Consider the following 15,197-nt stretch of genomic DNA (forward strand, 5'->3'; position numbering starts at 1 on the left):
CTAGGCACCATTTTCCTCCCAGCCTAAACACCTGTGTCCCAAGCTACAGCCTGCAATTAAATCAGCAATTTAATCCAAGGGGTGCTGTCACAAGGCAGCCCAGTGACCGTTTGACCCTCATTGTATCGCGTGCCCATTATCACCTGACCCGACGAAGTTATAAATACAATGACAATAGAACCTTAACTGGATTATAATTAGACAATGAGCCCAGAAGGATGGAAACAATGAACTATAAAAGCCCGCCTGTCCTGCCAGCTAGGACCTACACACACACGGGAAGCACTGGAATGGGAGAGTTACCAGGACCTGTAACAGAAAAGCTACAGATTTCCCCCAAATTGGATTTGGAGCATCCTCTGACGGCTCACGCTCCGTCCACCAAGTATTACACAGCCCTGGTCACCGGAGACCTGAGAAGCCTCGAGGTGCTGACTGACCGATACTATCAAGATGTCAACCTGGTTTTTGAGATCAGTAAAAATGAGCTGGAGTGGCAAGTGAAAAGTCAAGCATCTTATGGACTCTCAGGTACTTTTCCTTTAAAGGCTAGTCCAGAAAAATTAAAACCCCAGTATTTACTAACCCTAAATAGGAGAGGTGCAGTGCATTTAAGTACCTAACGCTGCTTTTATAGAGCCTGTTCCCAAGGTGGCTGGTTCCTGGTTAGCTGACTGTGCCCTGCAGCCCTAGCGATAAATATTCAGCACTTTCTTTTATTATTTTCTTCTCTTCTGCACATACTAACCCACGAGAGGGGCAGAGAAGCGTAAAAAGTGTGTCCACATGATTTTTTTCAGGTTGGGGCATGCTGCGGTTTAGGCATGCCTGCAAGAGGGCTCGCAGCCCAAATTCCCCATGCAGGGGCTCAGGAAGAGCAGCCTGGTCCTATCTGGGAGGAGGAAGATGCTCACAAGGTGGCGGTACCTGGTGCCTCCCAACCCCAGATGCTCACCAAGCGCTGTGCATCTATCAGTGGTCCTAGAGGTCCCAGAGCTGCCAGGAAATGCAATGCCTTGCTCTAGCTGAACCCAAACCCAATGCATCCCATGCCCAGCCCTGCCTCACCCTCCCAACACGCTCCCACCTGGCTTGCGTGCCCTCAGGCTCAACCCAGTCCCAGCAAAGTCCATATATTCCTCCCCTGGGTGCAGGTGGGGTATTTGTGAGCTGCCTTGTAGCTCTTGCCAGCAAGGTCGTGAGCAGAGGGTCCCCTGTACAGCTGGTGGCAGGCAGGGTATTGGTTTACCCAGCTTGTGCCATGTGAAATGCTGCTCCTGGATGCGCACACACCAGGGGAGTTTTGCTTCCCCTCCTGCCAATAGCGCTGGAGGCAGCCACCAGCTGTAACCAGGTTCTCTGAAACTCCTGATGCCACCAGGGAGCTGAAAGAAAAATGGAACAAGCAGCGTCTTGGTCTAGTTTGTTGGCAAGGCTAGTGCACAGGAGGTGGAAACCCAGCGGGTCAACCCCGGGCATCACCCCCACCCCCTTTTCCTGGCAGGGCTGTGGTCGCTGGAGTACAAGCAGGAGCTGACCACCCCACTGTGCCTCGCCGCCCGTGGGGGCCATGCCGCCTGCCTGCGCCACCTCCTCCGCCGACGGGCCAACCCCGACCTGGCACCGGGGGGGCGCGCACCCCTGCACGAAGCCTGCCTGGGGGGGCACCTCGACTGTGTCGAGCTGCTGCTGGAACACAAGGCTGACCCCAACCTGCTGAGTGACGAGGGTCTGGCCCCGCTGCACCTCTGCACCACCCAAGACTCCCTAAGGTAAGGAGAGGGACCCCCGTCAGCATCCCCCTGCCAGTAACCTCACTCTGCATCCCCTGCATGCAGTCTCCAGTGTGCCTTTGCCTCTGCAGGGTGCAAAAAATAAAGGTGCCACAATCCCTGGCAAGGCTTCCCGCATGCTCCCACATCTCCTGGCTGCATCAGCTGCTGCGGCACACTCAGCTTAAACAAAAAGGGACATCCCGGTGCCAGGCACATTGCACAGCCCACATCTCCTTCCTGTGGACAGGAGCAGCCCAGCTCCACATGCTTTTCCTTCCTCCTCTTTTCTGATGATTTATCCTAAAATCGCTATGTCTCAAATCCCAGGTCCAGCATGCTTTCCCCTGGGAGATGCTCAGGATGGATCTAGTCATGGGGCATGTAGGTTAGTCTGACCTCCTGCACTCCTTAGCACATGCCAACCCCGTCTGCAAGGGAATATCAGTGCCGATCAGGGCACCCACTTCTCCTAAAATCCCAGCCCTAGGGCTGTAACAAAGGGATGGGAACAATACTCCCACCTCCTCACCCCATGCAAGCCACATACCGACCCACCTTGGCTTATATCAGGGTTAAGGCTCAGCCATATGCCCTTCTCACTGTGGATCAGCATCAGCATCACACAGAGGCAACCATAAACATTCCCTTGAAAAACAAGCTTTTCGTGCATGCACGTATGTCTCGGTAGGACTTTAAATGCCTGAATCATTAGACCCAAGGAATCCGGATTTTTTTTTTATTTTATATATATGAAGAGCTCAGCCCCTTGATATCCTGATGAAACTGCTTAGGGCCATAGAGAATTTCATCATCTGCCAGCTTCAGTGAAAACCCACCCCAGCTCCAATCCTCTCCCCTTAAAGCAGGCAGCAAGCTTAACTAGGAGTAGGTGGTGAAGGCAAGGTTCCCACTACAGATCAAATGTATCATAGGCCACGTGTCAGGGAAAGAGCTCTGCAAAAGAGAAACAGCCAGAGAGGGAAAGGTTTGCAGACATAAACATCTCGAGCCTGGCTTATAAATAAGAGTCTCTGCAAGACAGCCGAAAATCTAGTATTAATCGAATTTTGGTTCATCCAAAAATTGAGGGATTAATCAAATGCATCCTTGGTGCAATGAGGGTTGGAAGGAGCGGGATGGGTAAGGCAGGATGCTACAAGCAACCCTTATCATTAATCAGGAGCTAGTTTTAATTCCTTGACCCAAGCACCCTTTTGACCTTAAAACCTTCACTCCCCAAACGCCTCGGGGTGGGGGTGGTATTTTAGGCTTCACCAACTTCATCTCCCCCCTGCAGTGACAGGGCACAGAAACAAGCCTGGTGCGTGGAGAGGACCCCATGGCCCACAGAGGTCCAGGTGCCCTGTCTTTGGCCAGGTGCTTCCCAGCTTGGAAAAATATAAACAGATATTAAAAATGAGCCGTTGTCACTGATTTACATGTTATTTCCCCCAGAAGGATGGAGGGGCATGGCAGGTGAGCCAGCAAACGGCGACACGGGGATCAGACAGACGCAACGTGGAAACAGCTGAGTTATAAGCCCTTGAATATTGGGGCTTTATAATGGAAATGCTGAGAGACCCTTAACTACGCTACCCGGCGCTACGGGGGCTTCTACAATAACTAAGCCAACTCCCTTGAAAGATCAAAAATTAATAGACATTTCAGACAGGTTTTGAGGTTTCGACCACTGCTTTTCAATCGCAAAGACTTTGCTAAAGTTGGAGACTGAAGAGGTCAAGCTTTAGGTAACACAAACATTTCCTCTTTGATTAGGGGGAGACTACTTTACCTTGCCTTTTTTTTTATTTTATTTTTTTTTTATTGAGTAGTAGATTTTAGGTCATCCTTAATTTTTTACTGACAATAAAGAGCAGGTCATTGACCTACATAGAGAGCTATTTTATTTTTCTCCCTCTCGATAACAATGGCCAGAACACCTATGTGCCGGGTTCTTCTGTATTCCCATATACTCGGCAATTCACCATGGGGGCAGGACTTAAAACCTTTGAGCCTCTCAGTGACTGGGATAAAAAAAAATTATCTGGGCTTCCTTCCAGCCATTTGAGCTTCAGAATCCATGAGATTTCAACAAAAAGGATATCAGAGCTTTAATCTAGGAGCTTTTTGAAGAGATGGGAAAAAAAAAAGTTCCAGTAAAGTTCAGTCTTACCTTCTTCACTTTAGGAGCTGTTCATGCCAACGTCGGCCTATTTAGTAGAGTTCCTCTCCTTGACCTCTTTTTTACAGCAGAGATAATTAACATGGTGGGGTAAGATGAGTCTCTAAATTCACTGCACTCTCTCCCTGGCGCTCTCCCTTTTCCCTCTTAAAGCTGGGATGATTAAAGGAGTCTGCCTTTATTGGCACCCCGAAAAAAAATAAAATAAAAATAATTGAGGGGGAGAGGAAGAGTCTCAACTCTCCCGGCGGTGCCGGGGGGAAGAGCAGGCATGGGGCGATGGGAAGGCACATCGAAGGGATGCAGGATGTAGTTCCCGCCTCCCATCGCGGTACCCGCAGCAGAAGGGATGGCAAACACTATCACGTTTGTAGAGTCCTCCTTCAGATCTGCCAGTTGGAAAAAGCTCTCTAAAGATCCCAGGTTTCCCATGCAACCAGGGAGAGCCTACCTGGAAAGAAATCTCCTAGGGCTTGCCTTCTCCAGCCTTCCACATAGGGTGGAGGGCTAAGTCAAGCCAAGGGATGAGAAAACAAGATGTCACCCCTAGCTCCATGCAACTTGGTCTTATGGCTGAGCAACATCCTCACGTTCACCTCTTCAAGCTTCCTCTCCACCCTGGAAGCTGAAACCAGAGTTACCTCCTGGCTCCGAGCCTCCGGCTCAGAGAGGTGGGAGATAAATAGTGTGATGAGTCACTGCAGGAGGAGAGTCGGTGTCTAAGGGGCTCCATGCAAGAAATGATGGGGTAGGAAGTGAGCACAAGAGCTGCCAGCTCGGGAAGACAGGATGGATTTTGCTTAGGGGATGGAGATGAGGATAACTCATCATGGGAGGAATTAGCAAAAAAAACAGGACCCAAGCAGGAAGGCAAGTACCTCAAAAAGGCAACATGACCAAGATAGCAAGGCTCCCCAACACCAGGGAGATGGGCACTAACCCACTGTTGGAGGCCCCAACCCCTTGGCACCCTCCAGCTAGCCCAGCATCGGCCTGGCCACGCTGTCCCTTTGGCTGCGGGAAGTAAGCATTACTAGAAAGAAAAAAAAAAAAGAAAAAAAAACCAAAACCACTACAGATTTTAAACACCAGCATTTAGCATCATTGTCCTCTTCTCTGTTTAGCATTGCTAAAATACAAACCTCAGCATTTGGAACCATTGTTTTGGAAATTCATCTCCCTGCCAGGGAAGACCAGCTCTTTAATAGGTCCTGAGCAAGAAACAAAGAGCCCAAAGCAGACACAGAGGGCAACCCAAGACCCGACCCTGCTCTTCAGAGAAGCTGCTCCCCAAGTTGGTGTGACGGCTCACACAGATGAGCATCCGCGACTCACAAAGCTTTGGCAAAGGGGCAGCGCAGGGAGCGATGCTCCTGGACTGGGGTTTGCTCGGTGGCAGCAGAGCAGCCCCTGCGCTGGCACAGCCAGCCCTGCCACCACCAGCCTTCGGCACCAGCTGCGGCTCACCAGTAGGCCTGCAGTGCCTGAAAAGATTTTTGTCTTTTAAAGAAGAACAGTCTTCCTTTCTCCTTTTTTTAAGAAATTAATCAGAATAATCCTTGCATTCAGAGCCAGGCTTGGGAAAGGCTGATTCTTCCGAGTGGGAGCAATCCTGCAATAAATCAGACACAGATGGAGAGACGGTCACTCAGATGCCATGAAAAACAAGCAAGCAAAGGATGGGAAAGCCTCACTCCAGCCCTAGGGAGGGGCGGAAAACACCAAACAGAAGATTTTTCCTTCAGCAAACTGGGGGCCCGAGTATGTTTTTGGGACAGGAATTTTCCTCCAGCCTCCTCTGCCCCAACCTCCTGCTCCTCCTGCTGGTTATTCATCGCATCCCATCATTTCAAGCTAAATCCCACTTTCCCATCCTGGACATTTTTTCATCCCAAACTGAGCAGCATCCCTGTGGGGTGCTGGGAGCTGCTGCCAGCAGGAGCCACCCTGGCAAGGAGAGGGCAGGGGAGGGGGACGGGTACGTCCTGCCCAACCTCACACCAACATCTGCCCCGACTCTGTTGATGGGTGAAGAAGGAAAATAAAACCCAAAACCTTTTATTGCCTTTAACTGAGCCAGGACCCCAGTGCAAGGCAAACCTGCAGTACTAACACCAATTATCACAAATTAGTGCAACTTTAAGCTAACAAGTGACTTGCCCAAGCAAGGAGACATTCACGTGTGTTACCCACCACCAGCAAATGAGTTAAGAAGGGTTTGGAAGAGAGTTTAAACTAGTCTAAGTTAGGCAGAGCTATGTGTAAGGCTGGCTTTTTGAGGGTATCGCTGCCACTGGAGAGCTGCTCGCCCGGGTCAATGGTACCAGGCTGGATGGAAAACAAACTGGTTTGCTTTGCCAGCCCGTGTCTAAATTTCTGCCGAACTAAACCCATGCCTTCTTGCAATATTCCCAGAAAACCGGAGAGGAGCCCTCAAAAAAAAAGCAGCAAGTGACTGCTGAGCCTTATTTAATGGGATATTAGCCTAATCTGACGGTGAACAACAAGGTATTCATTAAAAAAATACAAGAAGCCAGAAATGCTGGTGAAGTGTTAGAGCATATGAGTTCATGAGCAGAAATTAGAGGCTCAGATAACAGCATATAGCCAGCAAACATGAACGGCATCTACCCAGCACCTGCTGATGCCCCATACATCCAAACAGGAGGCGCGTGCTCCTATAGCAGGGGCCTGCTATTCCCATTAAGCAGAGAAGATCACCCCTTATTTATAGCCCCCAACTAACATTCCCTCTTTGCCAAGGGAGGAGTATCCAGGGGAAAATTCAATATAAACCGACTTGGGTTTCTTCCAACAAGTTACCCATCGAACTTGACAACAAAATAGAATAACCCTTCAGCAAAATAGCATCTGGGAAGGATGGCGTTTCCACTCCAGTAACTCTAGAAAAATATTTGGGATGTCTAGCAGGAGGCCAAGAGGAACTGAACTCCCTGTATTGAACTCCCATCCCACTCTCGGTAAGGAAAAACCCCCATGGCAAAGCAAGGGTGCTGGGCTGGAGGGGCTGGGCACAGCCCTTGGCTTTGCCAGGCAGCCCATGATGTACCACCCTTCACCTGGAAAATAAGGGCAGGAGAATATTTCCTCTCTTGCCTATGCAGGTATCAGTCTTCAGCCTGGGCGCGCTCCATATGCAGCACTTGCCAAAACCAGCACGGGGCTTGTGCTCAGGGTCTCCAGGTATAGCCACCTCCTTGCCTGGGAAGGAGCAGAGATGCTTTAGCCTGATCTATTTTTTCCTTTTAAAAAAAAAAAAAAAAATCTCATGGATTAGGTTGCCGCGTGTTTTGCAACCAAATCGGAAACATATTTTTTTCCCATTTTTCCCTACAGAACCATCCTTTGTTTTGCCCCAGCTGTGTTAGCTTAGGGTACCAGAGCTACCCATGGTGTTAGGATTAAGCTAACCCAGAGAGGTCCAGAGAGAGTCATTATAATCAGGGCTACAGATTCCCTGCTGTAAGGATGAACAAAGCTGGTAAATGTGACCCAAGTTGCGTGTCATTTGCTCCAGCAACAGACCCCCTCCAACAAAGTTTTACTGACCAGCAGGAAGCCCCAAAAAGTCCTCAGCGAGACAAGCTGTTGCTTGAGAAAGAGATTCAGCACGTTTTAGAGTAAAAAGGGAACTGCAAAGTAAGAACCTGAGGGTTTAGGGGCTGGCACAACCCCACGCTCCATCTGCTCACCCACAGCTGCATCCCTAGCAGAGAGCATCCGTGGTGGATGCCTCCAGCAAGGTCCAGTGAGGGCTGGCAGCATCTAGGAGCATTACCCCTGCAAAGGCTGTGGGAACACCCCATCCACACAGATCCTGTCTGCAGGATTTTTTCCCTGGTAAACTCAGGCTTGATACACATGGGAAAAGCAGCCCAAGGAGGTTTTTACAGATCCTGCACCACCAAGGACAGCGAATGTCTCACCAGCTCCTATCAAATGTGGGGGGAGGTGATGCTGCAGGTCCAGAAGGATTCAAGTAGATTATTATTTTTTTTTTCCCCATATATGATAGCATTCATCTGGGCCATGAAAAACAAGCTATGCCTTAGTACCATCCTTCCTCTCTAGAGCTCCTCTTCTTCCTCATCCCTCCTGTTGGGAGGGAGCAGGCTGGAACTCCACTCCCCCTCATTTTGCTTCTGTATCAGCCCAGAACCTCACTTAGGGCTCCAGGTGACACCTGAGCTAAAAAAAAGAACATATCGGAGAAAAATTAAAGAAGCAGGAGGAGTCCAAAGGCTGATACACCTCCCTAGACAACAGCAGCCACTGCCGAGGCTTCCTGAAGGATTGCTCTTCCCACCTCCCTGGCAGCATCTCTTGGGAAACACGAACTCACCACATTTTCAAAGTCTCGCTTGGACGGCACGTGGGTCTGGCCCCCCTCCAAAAAATAGCTCCTCCGTGCCACAGCGGTGAGCTCAGCCCCCATGTGCTAACCCAGCTGCTGACAGCCCTGCCCAGGCAATGACATTGAGCCACGCCAGCCCCGGCGGCTCCCAGCAGGGGATGGAGCAGTCACTTTGATTCATTTAGACTGGCTGATCACATTCATTTATTCACATACACACCAAAAAAAAAAAAAATTAAAAAATACAGGAAAACAATCAAAACCAAACCATCAGGGCACACAAGGCATCTTTAACCCCACCTGTTGTCAGAAGGATGCAGATGGAAAGCTTTGATGGGAGCTGGCGTCCCTACTTTTTAGCAGCCACAACCCCTCATTACACCCACACGCAGCAATGTTAGAGAGAAAGAGAGATGGGAGCATTGCTTACCTTAATTTATTCCTCCTGGGAACTGCAGGTGCTGCTCCTCCATCATCACCAGATGCCAAACAAGCCAGCAAAACTAATTTCTGCAGGCTTAAACCACCTGCAAAGGTGTTACTTTCCAGAACAGGGAGAAAACACAATCTTTTGGTCCTCTCTGGGGTAGAAGCCCAACACAGACATTTGGGTACCTTAATGGGAAAAGAAGAATCTCTTTTTATACACAAACAAACCCACACTGAGGTCTTCTGCTGCACAGAGGCATTACTGAGGGTTTCCCTCCGTGTCAGCTTGGTCCCACCACAGATTAAGGTGGAGACAGCAGTTTAGGATGTTTTCAGCTGAGAAGCTGTGTGGATGTCAGCCAAGGGGTGGGATTGTGTAGATCATCTCTGTAACAGCCCAGGGCTGCACCCATACTGGGAGATGAAAATGCAACCAACAGACTGATGGCACAAAGGGACCCATCATGCTATGTGTCCTCATCATGTCCAGACGCATCCCACACCCCTTACTGGCTGGGGCTGAGCCAGCAGGCATGGCTAACTGTGGGCACTGCTCCTGGGCGCTGCCCGACCACCGGTACGGCCAGCATCACCATCCACCACCTGGGATGGTGGAACCCTTGTGGGTCAAGGACTGCCAAGGTGGTCAAGGATGGTCAAGGTCATCAAAGATAGTCTAGGATGACCATTCATGAATGATGCCGGTCAAGGGCAAGAGGGAGATGTTGCCCAAATCACCATCACCCTCATTGCGGTAGGCACCACGGCACAAGGCCACCCTCCCCGGCCTCTGCTGCTCCCTCCCAAAATCCCTGAGTGCCACAACTGCCATGGCAGCCCAGCTCCAGCATGAACCCCATCCTCACCCCATCACCTCCCACTCCACCGTCCCTCACGGCTCCCACTCCATCCCACGCCCCCCAAAACCCACCTGGGTGGTGCACACCCCAGCCTCCCCATCTCTTTGCAGGTGTGCCAAGCTCCTGCTGAGACACGGGGCCGCCGTCGACCTGCCGAGCGAGGATGGGGGGGAGACGGCTCTGCACGTGGCGGCCAGGCACTGCCTCTGCGACCATGCCCGCCTCTATCTGCGGCACGGGGCGCGTGTTGACGCACGCAGCGCACGGGAGGAGACAGCCCTGGGCATCCTCTGTGGGCAGGCACCGGGTGCCGGCGAGGGCTGCCTGAAGCTTTGCCAGCTGTTGGCTGCCCACGGCGCAGACATCAATGCCCGGGATCAGATGTGGAGAAGCCCCTTGCACAAAGCGTGCGGGGCCGCCAACGCCAGCCTGGCGTGCTTCCTCCTGCGGCACGGGGCTGATGTCAACGCCATTGACTACGGCGGCATCTCCCCGCTGGGCTGCACGCTGCAGAGCTCTGCCTTCAAGAGGGAGCTGCAGCCCCACCTCACCGTCCAGCTGCTGCTCAACTACGGCTCCCAGAAGATATGGCCCCCTGCCTTCGTCAAGGTACCGACCCCAAAACAGCCCCCCTGTATCCCCTTGCACCTGGGATTTTGCAGCTGGGGTCGGGGTGCTTCGGGAAATAAAAAGCCCAGGGGGGTTGGGAGAATCTGGGAGAAGCTGGTGCAGGCAGGGAGAGGGGATCATGCCCTTAGGGTTGGCGATGCTGCTGGGAATGATGGAAATGGAAACACTGGCATGGTCTGGCAGTAGGGAAAAGCAGGCAGGGTGAATGGCAAGATGGAGCCAGCATGGGGGACCGGCAAGGAGGATTTTTCTTCTGCCTGGGGATGTCTGAGACAGGCTTGGTACATCAGCCATCAGTGCAACCGCCTTATGGCTCTGCGTTTCATTGATTTTACATCAAACAATAAAGAAAATATTATACTGACTTAGCATGCACAAGCCAAAAATGTAAATAAGAAGCAAGGGCTGCATCCAGAGGAAGAAGAGCCACAGCAAGGCAGGTCTTCCCACCACATCACAGGTGGAGAAAGATCTCCAAAGCATGCCAGGACAAACCCTGCACCTGCCTCATACTGGCATGGGACTATCCCAACCCAGACCACATTGGGGTGGGACAAGCCCTGGCTGCAGCACATGCATGCTCTCCCACTCTGGGACATGCATCTCCACCTGAAGCCCCTCACGTTGCCCATGACTAGGTGCTGAAGTCCTGTGCGGCTGTGCCAGAGATCATCGAAGTCCTCTTCAATTCCTACCCACAAATCCCTGTCTCCGAGAAGTGGGCTGAGGCTGTGCCGGAGGAGGTGTTTCAGGTAAGACGGTGCTGGCAGTTTGGCAGGGATGGCTGAGCCCCTAGGAAGGGGTTTTATCCAGCAAGAGTTTTTTCCCCCCCCAAACTTTGGGGGGGGGGGGGGGGAGGAGGAGTCCTCAGAGCACCCCCACGCATTCGATCATCTCAGCAGCTTTGCATCCCTTTAGCTCCATCAACCCCAAAATCCCCATTCCTGCCCCTGCCCTGCAATAAAATACAATCCCAGCATCTGGAAGTGACCCTGAAGCTGGATCACTGCCCGGGAGGAGCCCACACCACTCATTTTCGTTTGAAGAACTTATCCCCAGACGTACAACAGGTATGGCCAGCCTGCTCTCGAATGATCTCGGACGGCTGCCTTGTCCCCACAGCTCTTTGGTTAGCTTGGCTGCAAGGGGGAACGGCTGCTGAAATGCAAATAAAGCTCTTCAGCACATTCTAGGGGATGGGAGAAATGATTTTTATTCCGAGCTAAGGAAAGGTTGGGGTTGCACAGACCAATCCTGCTTTGTTTCCCCCCCTTAGAAACAAGCGGGTCTCTTCTACATCAGCTCTAAGGCTTTCTGCAGGGATGCTGCTTCCAGTGGGCATGAAAGCATCCCCCCCAAACAGCTCCTGTGGTGAGGCTGGGTTTCTTCATGTGTGCTTCCACAGGAGAATTCTCCATCCAGCCTCTGCTTGCAGGACCCACACCAGCCCACAGAGCCCTAACCCACGGGCAAATGTCACCCGTGGGTTTCTTACCTCCTCCCCTTAGATCTTCATCTCAAAAGTATCTCTGATTTGTTTGGCTTAATGAGAAAAAAATAAAACGAACGGATGCTCAGGTTCCCCCCTCACCCCTCTCTTTGCAGCAGCACCAGCTATTCTATGAGTCCTTTTTCCGGCTGGCAGGCACAGTCCGGTGCCTGCAACATTTATGCCGCTCCGCCATTCGGAAAAAGTTTGGGAGCAAATGCCATTGCCTTATCCCCTTGCTGCCTGTGCCCAAGCCTTTGCGTGATTACCTGCTGCTGGAGCCCGAAGGAATCGTGCTTTGAAGGGCCAAGAGGAGCCGACCGAGGTCTATCATCCACCCCTGCCTTACCTTACCTCGTCCTCCCTCGGTGTAGCGCAGCAGCATCCATTTCTGTCAGCCGAGCGAGGGAGCACTGGTTTTCATGATAGATGGTTGTTTTTCAGGGATTTATAACGTAACTAAAATGTGCTTTCGGCTGTAACTTTGTATAGATTTTTTTCTAATTGTGCTTTAAATAGATTATAAAGAGTAATAAAATGATTAGTAGCTGTTACAAGCATGCTGCAGATATGAATAATACTCATTATAAAGGATCTTGACAAAGCAGCAGGGCTCCTCAGGTGTGCAAAGGAAAGCACGCACAACAGATGATGACTAAAATCAGCCCACGTGGGCATCAGATCCCCTTGGATAAATCTCCCCTGTGAGTGGCACAAGCAGAACTGGGACCAGAGGTGCAGCTTGGAAGCTGTTAGCAGGATGCAATATCCAGTGGCATTAATATAGACCATAAAATAGACCAGAAATCTTTTCTTTTTTTTTTCTTTTTTTTTTTTTTTAATGTAGAAGCCACCAAGAAAGAGCTGGTTATGCCATGCAGAAGTGGAGGTGGGGAGTGACCCCCTATTTCTCCCGGCTCCCCACAATCCAAGGCACTCACCAACACCTCCTGTACCCATCGTCCCATTGCTGCCCCCGGGCTGGCACGTGGAGGGGCTGGAAAGCCTGGTGGCAAGCCAGAGTGGAGGAGTTTGGGCTTTCTTTTCACATGGTGACTTGGCAAAAGGCACCAGGAGGAGCAAGGATTTGTTTTTCCAGACCCTCAGGCTCCCCAAATTAATTTCTGTTGAACCAAAGCAAGGGCATACACGTGCCCCTTGGAAGAACAGCTGTCCTCATGCTAGCAGCTCTGCCACAGCACTCGCCAAATTGTTCCTCTGCTTAATTACACTCACCATTTAAAAATATATATAGAAATAAATCAGCCTTTTTGCATGTTGGACTGGACTTTGCACCAGCACCCAACGCTATGGTGGGTTACACAGCCGATGTGTGCAGGATGCTGGCAGCATCCCTGGCTCCCAGAGGGAGCACGGTAATGGGGAGGGTAAGGAATTTCCCCCCTCTCAGCTTCCACCTGCTGCTTCCGCAGCTTCCTTCACCCTTTAAGTTGTACGCAGGTGTGCAAGGGCATCGCCAAGCCCCCCCTCATTCCCCATGTTCCCCGTGTTTGGTGGCTGAGCCCTGAACCACACGGGAATCCCCCACAGAAAAGCCCCACACCAAATCTCTGCGAGACCTGGCACTTCGTGACTTTAGTGACTGTTCTACCTTATGGCTGGTTTCAGCGGTCAGAGCAGGGTGGGAGATTGAAGGGGATTTAGGGAAAACACATCCTGGCTGAGTCATGGGGTGTTTGAACTAGCCAAATCTAAATTTTGGTGCCTCTAACGAGTCTTTCATCTTTTGTGTGGTCCCGAATTGGGAAGAATGACGCGTTTTACATCCGTATTGGGCAAGTTTGCATGGAGATAGAATCCCACCAGGTGATCGCATCCTCCCCCAAAATCCCTGACCTCGGCTCCCCATCCTGCAGCTACAGTTGGGGAATAAAATGCACATCAAAGGGGAGAAAGGGAAGAAACCCAACAAAAGCAGGTCTGTGCGGGGGAGCCCGGCCCGTAGTCTCGCCGCGGGGCCGGGAGGGACCGCGGGGCGCCGGAGGAAGGGCCGTGGGAGGTGGGGAACGGCCGCGGGCACGCGTGGGGTGCCGCCCCACGCACTGCCTGCTCGGCGCCCCGCGGCCCGCAGGGGGCGCCCTGGGCACGGCCGCCGTCGGGGGGGCGCGGGCGGCACCCCGGGGATGCGGCTGCTTCCGCGCCGGCGGGAGTGAGGGCGGCGGCAGCAACACCGCACCAAGAAAAAGAAAAAAAGGGGGGAAATGTAAAAAAGAAAAAAAATTACTTTTAGGGCGTTGGGGCTTTTTTTTCCCCCCCCTCCGTGTCAGCCGCGCTGCCGGCGGCGGTGGGAGCGCAGCGGGCGCGGCGCGGGGCGGGATGATGCTGCGGGCGGGTTGATGCTCCGGGTTCGCCTGCTTGGGTTGATAAGTTTGGCGGGCTGGCAAAGGAGCGTTTTGGTATATATATATATATATATATATTTTTTTTTTTTTTTTTTTCCTCCTGCCGGCGCCTTGTTTTGATGCAGATGTTATGGGAAAGGATCATTTTTTTATTTTTTTTTCCAGCAGCTAAAGACGGGAGGTCACATTAACTTATAATACAGAGACACATAAAAATGCGATTATGCCTGCTAAACAGAACACAGTAGGCTGCTAGTTAAGACAATGAGATTTCCAGGAAGCGATGCATAAATTCTTCAAAAAATGACACATTTTTCACGTTTCATTCCAATTAAATTACTGAGGCAGCTAACACAGCGCTGCGCACACCATACATTTGGGTGAAATGAAGGCTTTTCTGGGTTTTTTTTTCTTTTTTTGCAAGTCTATCTGGATGCGCGTGTTTTATGAAAGGCGGTTAATATTAAGCTGCTATTAAGGAAAAAAATGTCAGAGACCTTCGCTCCTCGCCTTTTTCATGTGGCGGGGCTGGTCCGTCTCGGTTTTCCACCCTGCAGCAATAAACCGCCGATGGTCCTGGCCGGCAGCGGCTGCAAAATAATTTCCAAATAACAGGAATTACCCGCCCTGATGCACACACGTCTCTGTTTGCAAGGAGCTGGTTAAACAGCCGGGGCTGGGGAGAATTAAGGATCGCCCCCCTCAAAAGGCTCTGCAGACCCGTCGGGTGGTTCCCCAGCCGGGGTCCCTCCGGAGCCGCCGCCGGAGCCGCTGCCGCGGGCAGGATCGGGCCCCCCCCGTGGCGGCTGCGGGGATGGAGGGGGGTGTTGGGGGGGGGTGTCCCGGTGGGAAGCCGGGCTTGCTTCCCACAGCCTTCTCGGTGGCTGAAAAGGGGCTCATCAGGGTGATAATCAAGCCGAAGTGGCCCCGGTAATGAAATAGCATTTGATTTTTTTTTTTTTTTTTTTTTTTTTTAAGCGAAGAGAGGCACCGCGCAGGCTGCGCTTAGGCGGGTGATCCGCAAAGCAATACAAATCAGAAATGAGATTTTTGAAGTCCTAATGAACCTGATTGCAGGAACATTTATAATCCCC

At 51.5% G+C, this 15,197-nt stretch overlaps 1 protein-coding gene across 1 annotated transcript; it reads left to right on the forward strand.

The window, feature by feature from the left end:
• Positions 1–284: 284 nt before the first annotated feature.
• Positions 285–12,177, forward strand: ASB18 (ankyrin repeat and SOCS box containing 18). Its single transcript, XM_040604491.1, has 5 exons — positions 285–531; positions 1,505–1,772; positions 9,732–10,230; positions 10,890–11,003; positions 11,857–12,177. Exons 1-5 carry the CDS (start codon positions 291–293, stop codon positions 12,040–12,042), a joined length of 1,308 nt encoding a protein of 435 aa, XP_040460425.1. The 5' UTR covers positions 285–290; the 3' UTR covers positions 12,043–12,177.
• Positions 12,178–15,197: the final 3,020 nt, after the last annotated feature.

The sequence above is a fragment of the Falco naumanni genome, chromosome 8, assembly GCF_017639655.2.
Source record: "Falco naumanni isolate bFalNau1 chromosome 8, bFalNau1.pat, whole genome shotgun sequence".
NCBI lineage: Eukaryota > Metazoa > Chordata > Aves > Falconiformes > Falconidae > Falco > Falco naumanni.